The following is a 23,380-nucleotide window of genomic DNA, read 5'->3' on the forward strand; positions in this document are numbered from 1 at the left end:
GCAATGGAAAGCGTAGCAAAGATATGCGAAAGAAAGGAAGAAAGAAAACTTTAGCGGTAAAGTAACCTTTCAAGCAGAACACAAGAGTAATGCGAAGAAAGTGAGTACACAGTCACACACATATGCATGTAGGTACATATATGTGTATGTGTGATATCAAAGGATTTTGTGCGCATTTAGTATGCGTCTTATTATGGATTGTAAACGACGACAGCGTCACATCTGTAATGCCACATACACATGCCTAACGTACATATTGCATGCAACGCGCTGCGGTGGAATGCAAAAATGCATTACAGCGGTTGCAAATGCAATCGTTAAGCGCATTTTGCTGCATGTGACATGCGGCATGCAGCAGGTGCTTAGCTATGCAGCTTGGCGATTACTTCTCTCGTTGTTGTTGTTAGTGTTGTAGAGGGAACAAAATGGCAGCACACAAAAGTCAACTGTGAATGCATGTTGCCTTCTGGCACACATACATACTTGTATAAGTGCAACACCGTTGCCAGCATAGCGCTGCGCGCGAAAATCCTTTTTGATGCATGCCGCAGCATACGCTTTGACAGACCAAAGTGAATAACGGCTTCGTGGTAACGAAGCTGTGTGGTAGGAGTTTAGGTGGTTGCTTCCCTATTCTGCCATGCTGGTTGTTGGCGTTGCACTGAACAAAGCCGCTTGACATATGCTCAAGTGGTTATCATCTGCATGCATAATTCTTCTTGCTCTGACTCGGCGAAATGCAGACAAAATACGATCCGCAAAAAATTTGTTTTGACTTGCAAAAGTATTATTTTTTTCTTTTACTGGGTTTCGTAATTCATCCAAATTATTTATCAATCAGCATCTAGGTGATTTTGATAAGTTATAGCAACAATTTACTTGCGTGTGTCATTGCTAGCATATTTCATTCAAGATGGAAAAAGTGTAATTCTCTACTGACTTATGAAAAATGAAAATGTGTCTGTTTTGAAAGACAACAATTTAATCTACGGTCTGATTTAAAGAAAATCTGGTGGTTTCAAACATTTATCAAATTTTTACTGGAATAAATTTGCCAATTTGAAGTCCATAGGAAGTATGGTAAATGCTTTTTTTGTAACTAAAGAAGAACTTCTTCTACCTCCTTAACTCGATTATCTGCTTCCATTTGACAGAAAAATACATGGATTCGAGACGTCATAAACTAAAGAAGACCATAACCAGCGAAGTTACATGGCTTTATTCCAGGGACCGTAACAGTATTGACAAATAATGCTCTCACGTTATCACTTTCAATTCTCAAAGACAAAACAAAAACCTTACTCTGCCGCTTTTATTGCATAAGAGTTATATAACAGTTATATCCGTAATAACTCCAGATAACCATTATCCAAACATATCCAATCAACCGGCGCAAAACGTGAAATTATCTGCTCCCAAATTTTTCTCTCAATAAATCCATTGATTGGTGCGATGTGTGGAAAGTGTCGCCGTCGTGTTGAAACTAAATGTCGCCGAGATCACGAGCTTCAATTTCAGGCCTCAAATAGTCGGTTAAACGGTCGCCATTGACAGTTACGTTCTCACCGTCATCAATTTTGATGAAATATGGACCGACCGGCTCCAAACCACACCAAACCATTCTGGATGAAATGACAGCTCTTAAATCCCTACAGGTTGCTCTTTGTTGCAAATGACGCAATTTCCTTATTTACATACATATTTAGCCAGAAATGGGCCTCATCGCTGAACAAAATTTGGCCCAAAACGTTGAATTTTCTCGGAATTTTTCAAAAGCTCATAGAGCGTAGCGCTGTCGCTTCGGAAGGTCGAGCGGCTTTAGTTCTCGACGTAAAATGCTCCAAGTCGTTCCATACATCAGTCCGAGTTGCAGCAAAGGGCGCCGAATCAACTCTTCACGGTCTTCGTTTATCTCTCAGCTATGGCTGCTATATTTTATTCACAGCGTAATTAACGTGGCATCTTCCGTCAAATATTTTATACAATAATAAATTCTGGGCTCAGTACGCCGAGTGCATTTTCGTAACAATTTGTAAACGTTGTTCAGGCGTAAGTCTTTGAAATCATGAAATGCCACACAATTCTTAATAAAAATAACATATCAGCTTGGAACGAATAACGCGTGATCTGCTATTGAAAAAAGTACCTCCAACTGTTATTTTCTGTCCCTGCTTTATTCAGTAAATTCTACATTTTTCCTATCGTTTCATTTCACTTTTTTTGCTGTTTCTAATACAGAAAGTTGCAAAAAACTATGGATCTGTCAACCTTCATAATATATCCATTAAACTTAAAAAAATTACGTAAAAATATTGGGCATTATTTCCCTAAAATCTTCTAAATAAAATATTGGGCAAATTTTAGATCAATACTCCGTAAGGAACACTTACACTTTGATTTTAAAACGAAGTGTCTTTCTTAAATCTATTTTGAGATTTCAAGGGTCTGAACGAATCTATTAATCTCAGTATACCGCCACGGGTCTCTTTTAACGTTAAATATGGCTGAAGTTAGACCAATCTTCTACTATGAAGTAACCTTAAATCGAAGCAAAGAGCAGAGATATTTTGAGGTTAATTGAAATCTCTGGGAATCTGTTACTATTAGAAACATGTCAGGGGTCACTTATATCCCTGTGGCATTTTACATTATTCCAGCGAGTTAGGTTCTCTCAGAATCCTAAGGGAGGTCCTAGATTTCTCTTGGGCTATTCAGAACCTCCGTGATTTTCATAATTCAGTCAGTGTTTTCTCACATATTTTATAGAGGAGCAAGGATTTCCGTGGATTGCTTATGCCTTCAGATATTATAAAAACTTTTTGTCCATCAAAAAATTTCCTTAGAAACACTTAGCAATTTATGGTAAGGACAAGAAAATTTTTTTTTGACGTACCTGACACTGACTACAATGCCCCAAAAATGCTTTTGAGTTTGAGTAAATTAGCAGCCAAAGATAAAGATGCTTCTGATAAAAAAGAATATGATGCTTCTATTCTCAGGACTCTCAAGTGAAAGTAATAGGTGAACTCCTATAACTTCTCTATAGGATGCTGAGTCATTAGGAAGGATTTGAGAATTTCTATGCCATTTTCATGATATTTCATTGATGGAAAGTGAATTTATAGCGTTTTAAGTGTCAGTATGTTTGTGTTATCGATGCGAAAATGAGCTTCGAACAAATAGCCAACATTAAATTTTGTTTTAAAATTGGTAAAACTTTTACGGAAACGTTTCAATTGATGAAACAAGTTTATGGCGATGATTGCCTATCCCGTAGCAGAGTGCACGAGTGGTTTCAACGTTTTCAAAGTGGTCGTGAGGACATAAATGACGATCAACATGTGGGCCAATCAAAATCCGTGATCACCGGAAATTCCATCGAAACTGTGCTTGAATTCATCAAAAATTAGCCGAAATCAGCATTGAAATTCGTCGAAATGGAATTGAACATCTCCAAAACATCGATTTATCGCATTTTGATCGAACATTTGTGCTTACGAAAGGTGTGTGCACGGTTTGTTCCGCATAAATTGACTGACGACCAAAAATTGCTCAGAACCCAACATTCGAAGGACATCATTAAAGAGGTCAAAAAGGACAAAAACTTGTTTCCAATATGGTCCCGAAACGAAACGCCAGAGTGCTGACTTCCATTCTGCACCGGACGAGCCGAAACCCAAAAAATCGCGCATGGATAAGTCAAAAGTGAAGACAATGCCGATTCGTTTTTATGATTCCAAGATTATTGTCCACAAAGAATTTATTCCACTAGGACAAAACGTTAATGTGGTATTCTACCTTGGAGTTTTGAAGCGTTTGGTGCGCCGTATTCGACTTGTTTCTTGCACGATAATGCGCCGTCTCCTCGATCGACGCTTGTGACCGATTATTTCACCAAAAATCACATTTTAACCATTAACTCCCGTATTCACCTGATGTGGCGCCGTGCGACTTCTTCCTTTTCGGAAAAATGCATTTGCCCATGAAAGGAAAGGAAAATGCAAACGTAGAGGCCATTCAAAAGGCTTGCACCGGCATACTGGTGGCCATACCGGCTCACAAGCTAAAACACTCGTTCAACATGATTTTGGACCATGCAAAATGCTGATTTGAAACAGAATGAGACTATTTTGAATAAAATATATTGATTTTGCCGAAACAAAACCATTTGTTTTGTTTTTTTTTTTAAGTCCTGTTTACTTTGGAACGCGACTTGTATGAAGTAAATATTCTTCTTTACTGATACTAGAGGCTAACTAAGTTAAAGTAGGGAAAACAAAAGTGTATCTGATCAAATGTAGCTTATAGGCGTATATAGCTTATATTTCGTAACATGTTATAGGACTTCGAAACCCCTATTTCAAGTTGGAGAATTTTAAATAGAAAGCCTGATGAGGTTCTTTAGAAAATCGAATTGTTTAAAACTGCTTCTGTTGAGATAATATTGCCATAACGATTTTCTGTTTGCTTAAAAAATATATGTGACCTGGTCTACGGAAAGGGGGCTTAGGTGTCAAAAAATCAATTTTCACTTTTTAGTTGATTCGGATGGAAGATGAGATTTTTAACAGCTGTTTCCCAGAAAACTTGTTTTCGCACGTTAGCTCCCTTTTCTCTTTTCGTAGACCAAGTCACAAATACCGATGAGCTATAAAACACCACCGTCACCAGGCAGACTCCAAATCTCAGCATAAAGTTCCTGTTTCTGTAAAGCAACAAAACTTCTGCAAACAGTTCATTAGCCCAGGAAATCGCTTTTTGGCCACTGTTACTTTGGGATTTTCGGTGTCTCCAGCCCCTAAGGATACTGCACCGCTTCCATTAACCTTTGGTGACGTTTGCTTTTTTTTTTGCTTTGTCAACATCAAAAAGTTTATGCCGACAAACAACAAAAGTCAAAAGTAAATGTTTAATGAGTGCGACTTTCTTGCAACACGCTTTGTGTATGTATGTGTGTGTGAGCGCGCTTTGCATGTTAGTTACATAGGTATACAATATAACTGGAGCCGCTTACGGCAGCCGTTTTTTTTATTTCTTGTTGGCGTTGTTGCACACGCGGCGCAGAAAAAAGCCAATTAAAGCAAAAGACTCAAAGGCGGCCAAAGCAAAGAAGTGAAGAGCGCAGCTCGGGTGTGAGCGAGAATGGAGTGGCGCTTAAGTGCCAGCAAAGTGGGTAACTTGTCGTTGTTGCGGGAGTGTGGGTGCGCGAAGAGCCTGAAGAGCTCTGCGCGGCTTCGCGATAGCGCCAAAGATTTGTATGCCGTCCTTTAGCAAGTATAACGAAAATGTTTTCAATGCAATCAAAACAAAGCTAAATTATGACAAACTCTAAAACAATAAAAAATACATACACACGTATAACGGCGAGAGTAAAACCACCACCACTCTCAACGGAATCGCTTTAACACAACAATTGCAACAACATCAAAGACGTTGAGGTAACAAAACGAGAGTGGTGGTTTGTTGAGATTCTTGCTTTTACTCAGTGACTTTTAGCTTGTAGAAGCTTAGGCATAACCTCTATTTGTTAGTTAAAAATGTTTAAGTTTCGAATGAAATACATATTTAGATCGTGTTAAATTTTCGCGTTTCAATCTATATTTTCTTCATTTTCATTTGTAAATTTATAAATTGTAATTAAAAGAAATAATATTAGTTTGTAACTTTATGGTAATGATTTACTTATCGACAAGGAATATCAACTCTACAGTATACAAAGAATTAAAGACGACGGGTTCAAGCTACTTTTTTTACCTACGAATCCTTTGAGCTAGAGCAACAAAATTGTGACAACTGATTTTCACCAGCAAAATCATACGCAAAGGCAGTAAGAGATAGTATTGACTTGATGCCAAGTCCGGACTATAAGGTGGATGCAAAAGAACAAAGCTCCAAGGACCGCTGCCATAATGGAACACAATTCCTGCAGACGGCGCAAGATAGAGGAGGAGCTCATGATATGTGATATCTTGCCAATTCGACCACACACATCGTAAAACTTTACTAATCGTCAATGCTGTCTTGAACACGTTTTCTAACTGCGATTCAACCACGATGCTTTTTACTTGACTTTGTCGTAAGTGATCCACTTTTCATCACCAGTAAGCATCCGCTTCAGAACAAATCGATTTTATTGCGACTCACCAGCGTGCAGAAGTATATTCGGTTTTCTTGCGTTAACTCGTGTGGTACCCACACATCGAGCTTCTTTGTGTAACTAACCTCGTGTAAAAAGTTCTAAACGATGATTTTTTTAATTGTTGGATGCAACGATTACCATCATTTTATCGATATTTTCGACAGCTGGGCTTCCAGAGCTAAGTGTACCAAGCTAATTACCAAACTTATCGGAACAGAATCGATGAAACCGAAATTTCATCTGATACGCAGTTACAGTATCACGACCATAAACACTATTCGTATTGCTAGTCGCTGGCTTCCTTTACTGTGGAAAACTGTAAAATATGGAGTATTTTCTTTTCGTGTGTGTACATTTTTGGCGCGATCTTAAAGAACAAAATAGTCTGAGAAGTTTTTTAGTAAGAGATCTGATCGCTTTTATAGAACGTGAAATCCCGATTACTAAAGCCATCGATTGGAAAAGTAATGGCATTTTCAATACTATTTTTAACCCTTGCCAATAGGTGCTGAACTGAATAGGCAGTTGAGAACTAAAATCCTCTGTCGACGAACAAAGACCATATTCTACAAGTTACTTGTCATCCACGTCCTGCATGAGAGTGCAGAGAATGATGACAACATCTGATGAGTCGGCGGTACGAGTTTTCGATAAAAAGGTTCTGTGGAAGATTTATGGTCCTTTGCACATTGGTAACGATATATCACAGTGGATGAAATGATGAGCTGTATGAGATATACGACGACTTTGACATAGTTTAGCGAATTAAGATATAGTGGCTATGCTGGCAAGGTCATGTCGTCCATATGGATGAAAACACTCCAGCTCTGAGAGTATTCGGCGCAGTACCCGCCGGGGGAAGCAAAGGAAAAGGAAGACATCCACTCTGTTGGAAAGACCAGGTCGGGAAGGGATCTGACTACACTTGGAATCTCCAATAGGCGCCTAACAGCGAAAAGGAAAAACAGCGGCGCGCTGTTGTAAACTCGGCTGTAACCGCGCAAGCGGTGTCTACACCTATAAAGAAGAAAAAGATTGCTCTTTGTACTAAGGGTTCCGAAATGCCAATATTCCTATGATTTCACAAGGCTTTAAAGTACTACCAAAAATATTTTACGTTCTCAATCCAATAAGCCGTACAAAATTTGATTCTAGGAAGTCAAAAATGATTCGTTAGAATTCTTTAACCTTGATTATAATTGAAAAAATACATTGAGACAATCGGATGTTAAATATATATATATATAATTTTTACCAAAAATAGTTTGAAAGTGTGGTCAAATTTGGATCACCGGTAATTTCGGTACTTCGATAGATCGTATTTTAGGCACCGAAGCTAAATACTGCAATCTGGGCAGCGAATGTATCGAAAGTCTTAGAACCCTGTGATGTGTCGATAAATAATGGCTATGAAGTCTGACAGAGGTGAAACCAAAACCAAAGAAGAATCGGTTCTCTCTTTTCCGAAAGCTAAGCTCTTTTGATAACTTTTATACATACTATATAACGGCTATTCAGTGCTCTAGGTTGGGCTTGAAACCTCAGTGAATCTCTAAATGTAAACAAAACTAATAAAAAAGACTAAAATATTCAGAAAGTTACTGGGCTTTCATGAATATTGATATGAAATCATTTTCCAAAGCAGTGCTGAAGTAAATGTTGCTGCCTAAACAAACAACAAAACAACATTATTCTACCAAGAAACTCTCATGTAAAATTAATAGGAATATTACAAGCAGTCAATATAAAAATGTTTACAACAAACTACTACGCTAATTTAGCCCTTTCTTTCGCTATCAGGTATACAATAAACCTGCTTTTCCTCGGAGCCCACACCAATATCCTATCCACTCCGATCATTGATTGCCTACATTCAGCCACAAAATTTAATTTATCTAACATTCACTGATGTCCTTTATGTTGTGGTTTTTCAATTCACAGCACATCACCGGCGAAATGAATGGAATGGGTTGAAAGAAATGAACCTCACACAGAAAGTCACACAAACACAGCCACACTCACGTGGCCGATTGGTGAACCAGCAAGGGACAACACAGGCGCAAGTGTCACATGCGAGCACTCCGTGGTGTTGGTGGTGGCGGTGGTTATGGTGGCGGAGATGGTGTCGGTGACAGCGGCAATTGTTACAAGGCGTACATGGTACATTCAAAGTGTGGCACGTGGGGTAGCAAAAACATGGTTGGTTGGGAGCACGTACCCTTGTCAAAATTTCGCACGTCGCGCTGATAAAACTTTACGCTGTTGCAACAACAGCGGCAGCTATCGTTTGTTGTTAGTTGTGAAGTAGTTGTTTTTGTTTCTTGTTTTGGGGCAAGTTCGCACTACGTTGACTTGGTTTAGTTTTTAAGTATGTGTGTGTTTATGACACACTTGTAGTCAGCGCAGTATAAGCGCCTCTTGTTGTTATTTGCTGCTATTTGAGCTGATATCATCTGCGTGTGACATTGATAACAACAACTACAACAACGCCAACATTAACCACAATAGAAGCATCAGGTACTGTATTAGTGCATACACATAACCGCAGTTTACTATAGGAATAACTCACACCCACATTGCAGTGCTTTATAGAGTGCCGAGCTTCGTTTTAGGTTGTACCCGAGGTTTATTCCTGTAAACGAGGTAATGTGTACGGCAAAAGATAAACATTTTCAGATTTATAAAAATTATTATTTTGCAAAATTCTGTCCAAAAAAAGCATTTTTTGCCATTCCCGTTCTCTTTTTGGTAGAGTTAAGCATTTAGCGAACGGACTTTGATCTAAAAATCTGAATTATAAAGCGAAATGCTGAAAAAGTAGGAGAAAGCAACTGCAATGCAGGTAGTAGCTGTCTCAAATTAGCCTCGAAGTGTTAGAAGACTCTATTAAATACCAACAAAGCAATCTCTCTCCCTCTCATTTTTCAATAACTGAATACGAAAACCATATAAATCCAGCCCACATTGAACAGAAGATCACTACTCGTACCTCATAACTCATAACTTGAAAACATCGAGAACCGAAGCTTGGCCTTTTAAAAAATACTGGCGCAGTTTTTTAGAGTAACCCAAAACTCAATCAGTGACAAAAAAATCCCTACTACAAGTACATATACCAGGTTTTTCAATAAGGATGATATGATTTCTAAGTATCTTTCAGACATTTTGATATGATTTGAAATTTTTTTCATTCTTCTTCTTTAGGGTTATAGCCAAGTTAACCATAGAGGGCCAGTCGTTTCTTCTTTAAGCAAGGTGGCGCCAATTTGAAATTTAAAGCGAAGCCAGATCCTTCTCCATCTGGTCTCTTCAACGGAGTGGAGGTCTTCCTCTTCCTCTGCTTCCCCAACGGGTAGTGCGTCGAATACTTTCAGAGCTGGAGTGTTTTCGTCCATTCGGACAATATGACCTAGCCAGCGTAGCTGCTGTCTTTTCATTCGCTGAACTATGTCAATGCCGTCGTATATCTCATACAGCTAAAAAAGGACCATAATCTTTCGCAGAACTTTTCTCTCGAAAACTCGCAACTTCGACTCATCAGATGTTGTCATCGTCCTTGCCTCTCTTTACAGGACGGGAATAATGAGTGACTTATAGAATGAGGACTTTACTTCTCAATTGCCTACTTAGTCTGAAGTAGCACCTGTTGGCAAGAGATATCCTGGGTTGGATTTCGAGGCTGAAAAATTCATTATATTCAGCAATTGCATCATGGAAGAATTTTTTTGTCGGAGTAAATGTGCGAAGCTATAAATGGACGACCATTACAGTCACCTAACTTGACAGTTTGATGTGATTTTTGGTCTGGTGGTACTTCTTTCGAAATGAAGCTCATGACACCGTTACTGTCAATAGTGTGCTCTATTGATCGATGATAGCCAAATTTTTACGGCCACAATTAGGAGAAGTTGATCTTGACAATATCTGGTTCCAGCAAGACGGGACTGCGTGTCACAGCACATGCCAAATTATTGCGAGAAAAGTTTGTATATTCGATTATTTCAAGAAATTGTAACATTGAATGGCCTCGAATAAGTTGTGATTTAACACCATTACACTACTTCTTGTCAGATTATTTGAAGTCACTGGCAATAAACCAGACTCTCTTCAAGCTTTAGAATTCAATATCGAACGTGATATTCATGACATATAATTTGATTTAGTGGGTAAAGTACTCGAAAATTGAGTACATCGAATTCGTTCCAAAAAAGAAGTCATAAAGGCCCTATGAATGATGTCCTATTCAGAACATAATTTTATCGACTGTCCTTCACATTAAATAAACAACATTCAATTTCCTTAACATTTAGTGTGTGTTGAAATGATATCACTTTTATTGCAAAATCCGTTATAAGAGAACACTTACTTTTAAGCAGCTGCGTGAACAGCTTTTCGGATATTCTCAGCGTCTCGCTCGGCCATATATTAACATTGGTATATTAGGAAATTATTATTATTGAATAGAAAGTATTATTTTAATTTTGTAGGGAAATCGAAAGGTTCCATCGCTAATCTTACTAGCTTTATTCTTTCAGGCCAAATGGATTCAGTTGACTCCAGGTTAGAAATAATTAATCAAAAAGGATCTTATTCCTCATAGCATTGTCTAATATAAAACAAAGTATTACATTTTTTCTTGGTACCTTGAACCTGCGCAATAAGAGAATGTCATAACTGTTTATACTTGTGAAATGCGTTATTCTCCAGCTTTTTATACTCTGCTACCACTAAATATTTTCTTTCACTCAAGCCTAGCGCCACCTTACTTCATAAATAATACCACCGCATTTCGTATTGTATGCACCACTGAAGCTTAGCAGCTGTTCCTCCCTGAGCTACTCACCGCGCTCACTATATCTAACTCCAATATCTAAAGCAATTGTTGTGCCAAAGCCACTAAGCTGATGACAATATTTCTACACAACAAGGCAAGCGATCGCGCGAATTACTCGTAATAAAGCTCCCTGCAGATATTTATGTATGTATATATGTATATAGGATTGCATTGTTTCCATAATCTAATACTCGAAATTCGCTTTGCGATGCAGATTAAGGGAATAGGAGAATTTGGCAGTGGTACTCGTTACATTTGTTCCTTCGTTTGGGAATCACTTAACGTATTTCGATGCTCGTGGCTCACATTTGAATGTAGTATATTAAAAGTGGATATACTATATATACATATATAGCGATATAGTGAGTTATTTGCATTCTGATATTATATGGTAAGTATTATATGTAAACACAGAGTGAAGAATATAGTATTATGGCATGGCGCGTTACAGCTATTAATACCGAAGTGAATGATTCAATGAAGGGCACCGCTTTGCATCTACATATGACACTGTTGAAACTTTATTTCTTTGAACAAAAAAGTACAAAAAAAGTGGTATCACTTATGTTGACAAATTTGAAGTTGATTTCATAAGGTTGATATTAAAAAGTGAATTACGGAGCAAAAGACTGCCGATACCTAAGAAATTTTAACCTGATATCTAAAAAAATGGATCTTGCTGGCAATGGGATTAGGCTCAAACTGTTTCGTTCCATTTATGAATCCTCAAGATATTCATTAAGGATTGGCCCTTCTGAAAAACACAATTGATCAGCGAAATATATGTAGGTCTTCGCTTGATTCCTACCGCATTAAAGTGACGATTTTCAGAAAACTTCAAATGACAGTACAATTTTAGAACTTGGCAGAAAATATTCTAAGGGTTGTCATCAAAAAAATGAACTGAAAAGATTGACATGATTCCTCCGAAAAGTCTACTAGAAATATAAGAAATGTCATATTAAACATATTTTGTAAAAGAGTTGCCACTAATCGCAAAAGTAAATTTTCAAATATCGAAAAATGAGTGTCAAATAAAGAGAAAGTAACAAAGGAAAGTGTCTTGGAAAGCATTCGTGAGTTTTGTTTTAGATATATCAACTGTTTTTTAATAAAGTTACCATATAACGAAAAATATAATTCAAAGTATTATAATAAGTATTTTCCAAACTGTGTAAATTTTCTAGAAGAAATTCAGAAAGTCTTAGATTTAGAGTTTTTCGAAGCAGAGTTGCCACTGTAAGAAAAAGTTCGCTGTTAAATACCCCCAAAAATATATAAAAAAGTGCCAGGAAATCTCTGAGAAGTTGTTAATTTAAACATATTTTTAACAAAGTTGCCACCCATGGAAAAAGTGAAATTAAGAAGTTTGAAAGATACCTGCAAGGTGCAGAAGAAATTGTCTTGGAGAGTTTTCCAAAAGTTAGCCCTTAGACAATCTTATGTGTCTTCAATGAAAAATTCGCCAAGTCATTCGTTTAAAATTTTTTGGAGTTGCCACTGCTGAAAACTGTTATATAATAAATATCATTAAAACCATATGTAGGTGCCACGGTGCCTTACGAAAAATATATTTAAAATCTTTAATTAATACAATTTTGTAACAGGGTTACCACCTCTTCAAGTTATGAAATATAAAAGAATTTAGCTTAAAACTTTTACAGAGAAAATTAGGTATCTATGAAAGCTTCCCGGGTAGAATTCGGCATTTCATTAAAATTTTGTGTACTAGGGTTGCCACTAATAAAACATAAGCTTATAATATCACAAAAACACAAAGACACTCTCGATCCGGAAACCTCGTAAATATTTGTAATTTCTAGACATTTCATAACAGGGTTATCATCTATTGAAATAGTGTAATAGAAATTAATTTAGTCTCGAGTTTTTAAAGAGGAAATTAGATATCTATGCAAGCCTTCTAGAAATTTTTATAAACTGAGTTGCCACTGATAGAAAAAATGAACTGATACTTTGTTTCCGGAAAGTATTTGGAAAATATTTAATATAAAAGTATTGTGTAACAGGGTTGCCACTTATCAAAAAATAACTTAAAATTTTAGAAAATGTGTACCAAACATAATTCTTTTCAGAAAGCTTTCCAGGATATATTCGATACATTTTCCCCACCGGCACCCCTTGAAATAGAGTTGCCATCTATAAATATAAGATAAAAGAAATAAAATAAAGAAATGAAATTAGTTTATATTTTTTTTTGGATTTAACTCACTTCCTGCACCATCGCCATTTGCTTTAGCTTACTGGCATTTATTGACCCGCTCTAGTGTTACATGCATCCAAATTTTCCACAATTCTTTTTAAAATATCTTATTTTCGAATATTTAGTACTTATACCAAAAGAAATACATAAACGCATTTGCACACTTAATTACTTTTTGAAGTATTGCAATACATTTATATACATCCATTAGTAATACTAAATAAAAATTTGAAATCTTCCAACTTCATCAACTCAACACGTTCACCACATTGTTTATCCAACACACCACCTGCAAATGCCAACCGCAACAAGCTAAAGTCTCTGCGATGAGCCACAGGCAACACTTAAGGAACTCGATGATAGGAGTCGTCACATAGCAGAAAGCACAACTACGTTCATGTGTATAGGCATTTGTATGTGAGTATGTGTAACATTTATTGGTGTTTATACTGCATCTTGACTGCCAGACACTTCCAGCTGCAAGTCAAAGATTACATTTTCATTTACTTTGCACTTTGATGGCACCAAAATAAATACACGCACACAAGCACACACACCTATTCATATGTATGTTGTATGTATATAAGAAAATATTCAATCATACAACTCTCATACAAATATTGACACTGCAACCCCATGTGTGCAGCTAGTGACTCCTCACAACAATAGTTTCATTTTGTGGCAGAGTATCCCCAAAAACTTCAACTTTACCTTGAAGGGTTCTTCCGTTAGCCACCGATGCTCATGCAACTTTGACACCTACACTTTGGTTTGCCATTGATGTTGTGGTTTATTGTAGTGGCCTTTCACCTTAACTGTGCTGAACCTTACAGCTACACACATATACCGTTATAAAGTGGCGAAGAAAAAGTTTACCCCCGAAGCATTGACCAAACTAACGATAAACACTTGAAACTTTATTAAATTCGTTGTATTTACTTAGGATCAGTTCGGTAGTATGGTAACCACATAAGTTGAATGCCACAAGCACAGGTAAATAAACGCCGCACACACACTTACACATACACAATAAAAATCTACGGACCACTTGAATTTTGTAATAATAAAACGACTCCGAGTACACTTAGTAATACGAACTTGTATGCTGCACTTGATTGCACCTAAATTTATTTAAATGAAACTATTTTTAGGAAATAAACGTTATTCCTTGCTTGCCTTGATTCCTTTGTTGGCTTCGCTAATGTTTTTCGTTAGTTCAACGTCCATCGCCGCTAAAGCGGACTTCGCGAAGGGACCAATATCGGCTGCATACGCCATCAGCGCGGGTATATTTGTCTGTTCATAATTTCCCGAGAAGTAGTGAGCGTATGGACCGGAAGCGAAGACGCCTACATCATCACCACCATGTGTTTCTGAGTCCAAGGGTACGGTGGCCATATATCTATATTTCGGGTCATCCAAATCAGCGTCGCTCAAATCGCGACGACCTTTCTTTGTAGAGTAGGTCTTCGAGAAACCGGGGCCATTGGCGTAGGAGAGTATGGTGTATGGTAGATTGTCATCGGCTGTCATCGGCGCAAGACCGAAGATGTCTGAACCGCGCGTCTTTAAGTATGTAAAAGTAGAAAAGATTATAGAAAATATAAGCTAGTTAAGGATTAAAATATTATGTACTCTATGAATTTAGAAGGAATTAGCGATAATTTAAATGATTTTGAAATGGAAAAGTTTAGGGAAGCACCGTTCTTCTAAACTTCTATAATTCGAGGTAAACTGTCTAAATTTCACTGGAAATACTGTTATCTATATATTCCTTGCAAATGTAGATAGCAAGTTGTGGTTTGCTTTCACTAAATAATAAGCCAGACCTAGCCAAATAAAGTAGTACAAAGCCAGCTTTCTTGAATAGATTTGAAAGAAATTTCTGGGTGTTTGGGACTGAAGTGAATCAAATATATATGAAATAGCGAAAGATATTGACCGTTGATATCCAACAGCAGTCCCTTCATACTACAGATGGATATAAGCTGGACTGGATCAGAACTTTTATCCGGTCAAGAGCTATCTTTACGTTAACTTTCCTAAACAATATTTGGGTAATGTTTTTTTGGGCTGGAATTACAAGTATTATCAATAGTTCATTTCTTAAGTTACCTTGGGATCGACACTTATCTTGGTTCTTTCAGGTTTCACATATGTAGGAATACCGTTGTAAAGAAGATTGGTTTCATTCTTGGCAATTTTTACAGATTGACTTAACTCTGTGTTGTTCGTAGTTTGTATGAAAGAGCTTAATGGCGGGCTGGGCCTCACATACTTTCAGGAGTTGTGGTCTATTTTTCGAGTTAATCCGACATTATCACGCTTAATTTCAATACGCAACTAGAAAGCAGATATGTAACTACGAGTATGGGATCTCAAAAATAGATTTTTAGTCCACTTATTAAGTGCACGGACGAACAAGAGAATGAAATTCATATCTAAACCAAAGAATTTCGTCGTTCTGAATATTTGGTAGATATAACTCTATATACTCTTTTATTTTAAGGCGTTAGGAACCATCGTTATATTTTAATATATTTTATATTCTGTGCAACATGTTAAAAGAAAAGAAAAACTTACCGGGTAACCGTTAATTGTCATAGTATGCGAATGATCTGACGTCACCACAATCAGTGTGTCTTCTTCATTTGTCATTTTACGAGCCAATTCTACAGCGCGCGCAAACTCCGCCGTATCTTCGATTGAGCGATGGGCACGGTTGCTATGATGAGCCATATCGATACGTGCGCCTTCGACAAATAAGAAGTAACCCTTATCATTATTACTCAATAGCTGTATGGCCGCTTCGGTCATTTCACTCAATGATGGCACTGTCTCTGTTAAGCCCTCACGCTCCAAGTCACCATGGTACGGACAATGGGATGAGCTAAAAAGCCCCAGCAAATACTCAGTTTTATTGAGATCCACATTAAGTAGCCCATCCTTATTCCACACATATGCCGCGCTTGCGCCTTGTTCATATTTGTCCGCTAGCCACTCTTCGGTCAAATTGCGTCCATCGCTACGTTTTCCTTCAATACCCTCTTCATCAAGTTCCTTTTTACCGATGAAGTTACGTCGTCCACCACCCATAATTACGCGCAAATTCTTACCAACTGGCCATTCAACTAGTTGACTTGCAATGTCCACATTATGCTCCGTGCCAGAAACACAACCACTAGACTTGATCTTTGAATCAGTCTCCCAATCACGGTTGGCAGTATGCGCATACACACCAGCTGGTGAAGCGTGTGTGACACGCGCTGTTGTCACCAAACCTGCCCATTTGCCAGCGTCTTGCGCCCATTTCGCAATGCTTTCGGTATGTGTTCGATTATCGATGCCCGCTTCGCAATCATTCCTCGGCACTTCGGCTACAACACCGATCGTACCGTAATTAGCCTTAACGCCCGACAGGTAAGCGGTTGCCGTGCAGGCGGAGTCTGGTACAAACTTGTTGACTGAGTATGTTTTGGAGAGGCCTGTGTAGGGGAATTGTTCAAATGAGACCTGTTCGGAGCTATCGCCGAGGAAGGCACGTGTAGCGGTTATTGTATGTACCGACATGCCATCGCCAAGAAAGAGTATTATATTTTTGGCACGATTCGTGTTGAGCCGCGATAACTGCTCTAGTTTGTCGGCGAGTATGCTTTGTGCTTTATCTACCCAATATTCCGTTGTTTGCTCTTCGGTGGCTCTCGCGGATGTCACATAGCGTGGAACAAGTAATCGTGCATGATCTGTAAATTTAGGTATAGACTGAGCAACTGTATAAAGTATACACAAATGTCGAAAAAAACGACTGCATGAAAGCTGTTAGTGGAGTCTCTTCTAGTAGATCTTGCAATAAATAGAAAAACTTTTACCATAGTTGGCGATCCGCTTTGTACAATGGCTTTTAAACTTTTTCGAGATTTCCGAGTTTTTTTCTTTACATACACCATAAATCAAGAGCCAGTGGGAAATAAGCTATATCGATCGAATCGGGTAATTATAACAGTAAGAATACCTATTTTAAGTACGTTCAAACACTTATTTTCGAAAAGTATAATGGAAGTCAATGTTACATGACTACTATATATATATAGTGGGTCAATGTATATGGAATTCCAAAAATAAATGAGCTCTGGGCAAGAAGAGTGGAGTACTCTTTGAACACTGAACCGAATCGTTTATCAATTATCACATAGCTTCGCTGGAAATTCCCTGCACTACAAAAATGGTCACTCATAAATAAAAATATACATTATATGCATTGATATTCATCTCGTAAACACTTAACTTTATCGAAAACAAGTAAGGAAGGACTAAGTTCGGGTGCAAACGAACATTTTATACAGAAAGAATTAAAGCCAAGGGTATACCTTAAAGTACAAAACCTCAACCGGAAGATTGGAATCCAAGGAAAGAAGATAATTCTTCTTTATTGACGTAAGCATACACTGACCGACATATTCGCCAAAAGTTTTGTTAGAAACATTAAAATAATTATATATATTTAGCACATACGAGCGTTTGTATTAAGTTTCATCAATATATCTTAATTTTTTCTCAAGTTACAGCTTGGACGGATGAACGGACGGACAGCCAGACAGTAACTCGGAGTTCAACTCGTATCATCATGAAGCATATATGTATATGTACAAGGAGCGTTACAAAGAACACAGGACTAAAAAAAATTAATTTATTTTATTCAAAATAGTCTCCTTCAGCTTCAATGCAGCTTTTTGCACGGTCCAAAAGCATATCAAACGAGTGTTTTAGCTCGTTGGCCGGTATGGCCGCCAGTATGCCGGTGCAAGCCTTTTAAATAGCCTCTACGTCTGCATAACGCTTTCCTTTCATGAGCAAATGCATTTTCCGAAAAGGAAGAAGTCGCACGGTGCCATATCAGGTGAATATGGGGAGTGGTTAATGGTTAAAGTGTGATTTTTGGTAAAAAAAAATCGGTCACAAGCGTCTTCGAATGTTGGATTCTGAGCAATTTTTGGTCGTCAGTCAATTTGTGCAGAACAAACCGTGCACACACCTTTCGTAAGCCCAAATATTCGGTCAAAATGCGATAAATCGATGTTTTGGAGATGTTCAATTCCATTTCGATGAATTTCAATGATGATTTCGGCTGATTATAAATATAATTGTATATAGAGTATACAAATGATTGTTGTCAGTTTCCTGCATAATCTATGACACGAGATATTCTTTCAACTATTTAGAAGCAAGATAAAACCTATCGATAATAAGAAATAAAAAGAAAACTGTTAGGTGGAGGACCCGAATTAAAATCTAGTTATTATTATTTACATTATATTAGTCTATATTAGTTATGAATTCACTACATGCGAAAAAAAGTACTTGAAATAGTGAAAAATCATTGTCATAATCAATTGCTAAAATATTTTTAAGTTTTTAACTGCTGGAAAGATTTTGATTTATACTATCTTGCGATTGCTAATCTAATCGTTTAATACCTAGCATATATGTATGTCTCATTCATAGAAATTTATTGGTTTATAGTGATTTTTTCTCACCACCAATTTTATGATTCTCCATGAGCTAAGCATATCACGAGTAAGTCACCTGTTACTCAAAGTTGCATGAGTGCCCGCGGTGGACTTGGTCAGCAACTGAGTGTCGTTCTACATTGTCACGTTTACCGTTTTGCACACGTTTTGTTTATTTTAAACATTTCATGGGTGATTTATTAGCTGATTAAATAGCTGCTAAATAAGGTGATTACTTGCTAAAATAGATTATTGGCATAATTAATTGCCAAGGTTCATATAAATCTGCTCTTTATCTCAAAGTTATTTGTTTGTGATTTATTGCTTAAATATTGAATGTTTTGGTCTGTAGCCACTTCAAATGTTTTGAAGACAATATTTGACTGTACCCAAAAACCAAGTCGATTATATTATTGTTTGAACTAAGAAGTTTGCTACCAATTGTTTGCTTAAGGTCAAAAAGATCATCACCAAAGCTTTATAAAATTTAGCTGTTCTTAATTCGAAAGCTAAATATTTTTATGAATTAAAAAAAAATAAAACAAACTGTTGCAGAACTTTCGGCAATGCAATACTGAAGCCATATAGTAAATTCAGCGGCGCGTACTTTCTATCGTAAAATTCATGATTGCATAAATTTTTTATAGAGTTCTAATACTCAGCCTCAACAATGCATTCTAAAATAAAAATTTAAAATATAGAGGCAAAATGACAAAAAATCACAAAACTCATACTCTATACTTTTGGAGACTTTATTTGTTTAAGAATTAACAGTTACTAGCTATTTTTTTACTTGCTATTTCAACGGTGAAAACAAAGAATACATCATAAACACATTTCTACATTTTTGTAGAATTGAAAAATTGGTATTTGCGCACATTTTTTTACTTTTGTGCTTTTAACTTAAATTTTAATTTTCATAAGTAATAATAAGTCTCCACTTTTTAGAGAATTGTCAAAGCAAACGCACTTATGCAAAATTAGACAAAATAATGCCAAAAATTTCAATTTCTCAATTTATAATAACTCTCCACTTTTTTGGAGAGTTCTCGAAACAAGCACAATTATGCATGATAAGACCAAAAATGCCAAAAATTTCAATTTTTCAATGTATAATAACTCTCCACTTTTAAGAAAAATGTCATTATTGTACAAATCACTGATGATGCATACGCTTGTCTGGCGCACGTCTAAAAACATATGTGTAAATATATAACTAAGTATAAACTCAGCTAAAGCCATCTCAATTTAAACAAACTCGCTTCATAACGTGCATGAGAGCTAAGCAAGGCAGTTCAAGTTCAATGAAGTGCATTTACAACTGCCAATATATGATAAATAATAACAAGAACTGGATTTCGCATAACACACTCTACTTTATAATCTACGCGCTTGTTTAAGCGACGAAAATACCATTTCAACAAAAAACGATTAATTACCTATTTCGTATATTGTTTAACCGCATTTAAACTGTTTACTTTTTAATTAGATGCGCGCTATGAAAACCTCATCTCAGATATGCGATTTTAAGCACTAACACAGTAGACCGTGAGAAACCTTTCACTTTCATGTATTGATAATTTTCACGTCATTTGCTTTCTTTGTCATCGAATATTTTTATTGTAAATTCTATTTACTTACATTCATCGGCGGTTGTTACACTTGTGAAGCAGACCAAAAGGCCCAATAGAAACCAACGAAGATTGCACATGCTTTAAAAGCTATGCGTACAAGGCGAAAAGAAGTGAGTCGAACTGAGTGAAGTGAGCGTCACCGGCAAGCGAATGCTACTGTTGACTTTTTTTGCTAAGTGACGCAGTTTTTATTCAAATTTTGATAAAAGAGAGTTTCTGGCATGAAGCAGAAGTTGAAAGTCAAAAATGAGTGAAAAGAATATAAAATCGAAAATTTTTGAAAACACGTAAGGCAAGCTTTTAATTTATTGCAAACGCCAACAGCGCTTCCGAAAATCTCTACGACACAACGACGACTGTAGCGTGTCGTAGAGCGTCTCCCCTATATAAGTACGTGACTCACGTGCGGGTTCTACTGGTTTCTACTGCATTAGTAATCTAATCAAGTCTGATTGTCGGGCAATAATGCGCTGATATCCCATTCGCAGCCAATCCGAAGATAGTAGCACTTCATTCAACGCCTTTGGAAATTTCGCCCGATTAACGCTATCGGAGCACGTCACCTATAAAAGACGTATTCGCGTGCTCTCCACAGCAGTCTGCTTAAACATGTCGCCATTGACACAAAAATTGCCGAAGTTCATAGCATTACTGCTATTGGTCGTCGCGCTCCCGAACTACAACACTGCCGAAGCGGGACTCACTGCCGCTTGCGATCTGGCAGCAGACAATGATGACTGCATGGAAAGCGCTATGCACCCGAATTTTCCAACAAAACGCACTAATGAGGCATACAGCGAACCAGAGTTTACTAGTGACTTTTGGCTGGAGCTGAGTAAGAAATTTGTGCGCCAGCAAGCGTTTGCGCAGCGCAATAAGCGTGTAGCTAAGAATGTTATACTCTTTTTGGGCGATGGCATGGGCTTGACGACGTTTGCGGCAGCGCGCAACCTACTCGGCGGTCCCGAGAAACAGTTGTCGTTCGAGAAATTTCCCTACACCGGTTTCTCGAAAACATACTCGGTGAATACGATGGTGCCCGATTCGGCGGTCACATCCACCGCTTACCTGTGCGGTGTTAAGGGTAATCACGGTACGATCGGCGTTAATGGACGCGTTAAGCGTACCAATTGCGCGGGTATGGCCGATACGAGTAATCACGTGCATTCGATTGCAAAGTGGGCGTTGGACGCTGGTAAAGCTGCCGGTCTAGTGACGACAACACGCGTCACGCACGCCTCGCCGGCAGGTGTCTACGCGCATGTGGCGGATCGTGAGTGGGAGAATGATGCGGTCTTGGCGGATGATTGTGGCGCCGATTCGGGTCTAGCGGACATTGCGCAACAACTGATCCACGGTGAGGTTGGCAAGCGGTTGAAAGTGATCTTCGGCGGTGGCAAGCGTGAATTTTTAGACACGCAGTTCTTTAAGAAGGGCAAACGCCAGGATGGACGCAATTTGATTGAGGAGTACCAGCAACAGTCCTCGGATAATGCTTATGTGGAGACGCGTGATGAGTTGCTCAACTTGAATTTGAATTCTTATAAACGCGTGTTGGGTCTGTTCGAGCGTTCGCACTTGGAATATCACTTGGACGCGGCCGATACGCAACCGACATTGAAGGAAATGACCGTGCGCGCTATTGAGATGCTACAAAAGGACGATAACGGTTTCTTTCTCTTCGTCGAAGGCGGTCGTATTGATACCGCGCATCATTCAAATATGGCGGAATATGCTTTAGATGAGACGGTCGAGTTCTCAAAAGCAATCGAAGCAGCACGTGAATTGACTTCGGAGGTGGATACGCTTATTGTTGTTACCGCAGATCATTCGCACGGCTTCAGTTACTCGGGCTATCAGGTATGTATAGTATATCTAGAGGAAGATGGTGAAAATGATAAAAAAGTTATGTGTACTGACAGAGCTTAGTAAAAAGAGAGTATAGCATATACGAGAGAAATGTGTAATGGTTTTAACCCTGATAAGACAAAATACTTTTACATTTAAGATTATATACAACCAGAAAGTGGGAAGTTTAAATTAAATTTCTACAATTCCTTCTTCTCTTTCTTTACAAGGATCGTGATAGCGATATATTCAATGTCGCACCATCTGAAGCTGCTGATGAGCTACCCTATCTAACGCTGAGCTATGCCAATGGTCCCGGTTTCGAGGATTATTATAATACGAATAAATATAAACGTCGTAATCCAACAAAAGTGCGCCCTGGTGTGAACACCTTCCCCGCCACAGCACCATTTGAGAGCGCCACGCATGGTGGTGAAGATGTGGCCGTTTTTGCTTCCGGTCCGTGGTCTCATCTCTTCACAGGCGTTTATGAACAGAATACAATACCACATATGATGGCTTATGCGGCGTGTGTGGGCGATGGTTTGAAAGCGTGCTAAATGAATTTGTTGGTTGTGAAAGCATTAAAATTAAAATTTACCAACACTTATTAAAACTAAATTAACGGAGAATGTAAAATAATAATCAAAAGTTGTTTGAAAAATGCAAATTTTTATAACAATTGCTTAATGGCGTTTGACTCGTTTCATCTATTGCATAGTAGTCACTTGGAATATTTACAGTGCTATCTACTACATATTAATAAGTCTCATTGCGATTAATTATTTTCAGTTCTGATTCTTCTAGTGCTTATCAGTTGTAAGTTACAATTATGCTAAGACATCATAACTCTAAATAAATATTTATCAGTAAATTTAACTAGAAATTAATTAAAAATAACTAAGTTATCTTTAAAAATTTCTAAACGATGGTTTTGTCGTTGTTGACCCTTAGAATTAACAAATTATGAACTCTCCACTTTTTGGAGACTTTTGAAAAACATTATTTTCATTATAATTGCTGCTATTGTTGTTATTAAATTTGTTTTTAACTTCTGCTCTAAAAAAATTTAATTCTCCACTTGCACAACTTTTTATATTTTAATATTTTCACCATTTTTTTTTTTGTGTTTCGTTAAAATTATATTTAAATTTATTTTAGTTTGTTTTAGTTTATAGTTTTAGAATCTAAAATAGC

At 37.5% G+C, this 23,380-nt stretch overlaps 2 protein-coding genes across 2 annotated transcripts; one reads left to right on the forward strand and one right to left on the reverse strand.

Annotated features, from left to right (window-relative positions):
- Positions 1–14,292: 14,292 nt before the first annotated feature.
- On the reverse strand, positions 14,293–20,568 carry LOC126763174 (membrane-bound alkaline phosphatase). Its single transcript, XM_050480450.1, has 3 exons — positions 20,343–20,568; positions 15,778–16,937; positions 14,293–14,760 (listed from the first exon to the last, which is right to left on the reverse strand). Exons 1-3 carry the CDS (start codon positions 20,410–20,412, stop codon positions 14,356–14,358), a joined length of 1,635 nt encoding a protein of 544 aa, XP_050336407.1. The 5' UTR covers positions 20,413–20,568; the 3' UTR covers positions 14,293–14,355.
- Positions 20,569–20,926: 358 nt separating this feature from the next.
- On the forward strand, positions 20,927–22,820 carry LOC126763177 (membrane-bound alkaline phosphatase-like). Its single transcript, XM_050480457.1, has 2 exons — positions 20,927–22,195; positions 22,414–22,820. The coding sequence occupies exons 1-2, from the start codon at positions 20,945–20,947 to the stop codon at positions 22,741–22,743; spliced, it is 1,581 nt and encodes a 526-aa protein (XP_050336414.1). The 5' UTR covers positions 20,927–20,944; the 3' UTR covers positions 22,744–22,820.
- Positions 22,821–23,380: the final 560 nt, after the last annotated feature.

Source organism: Bactrocera neohumeralis, chromosome 6 (assembly GCF_024586455.1).
Source record: "Bactrocera neohumeralis isolate Rockhampton chromosome 6, APGP_CSIRO_Bneo_wtdbg2-racon-allhic-juicebox.fasta_v2, whole genome shotgun sequence".
In the NCBI taxonomy this organism is placed as follows: Eukaryota; Metazoa; Arthropoda; class Insecta; order Diptera; family Tephritidae; genus Bactrocera; species Bactrocera neohumeralis.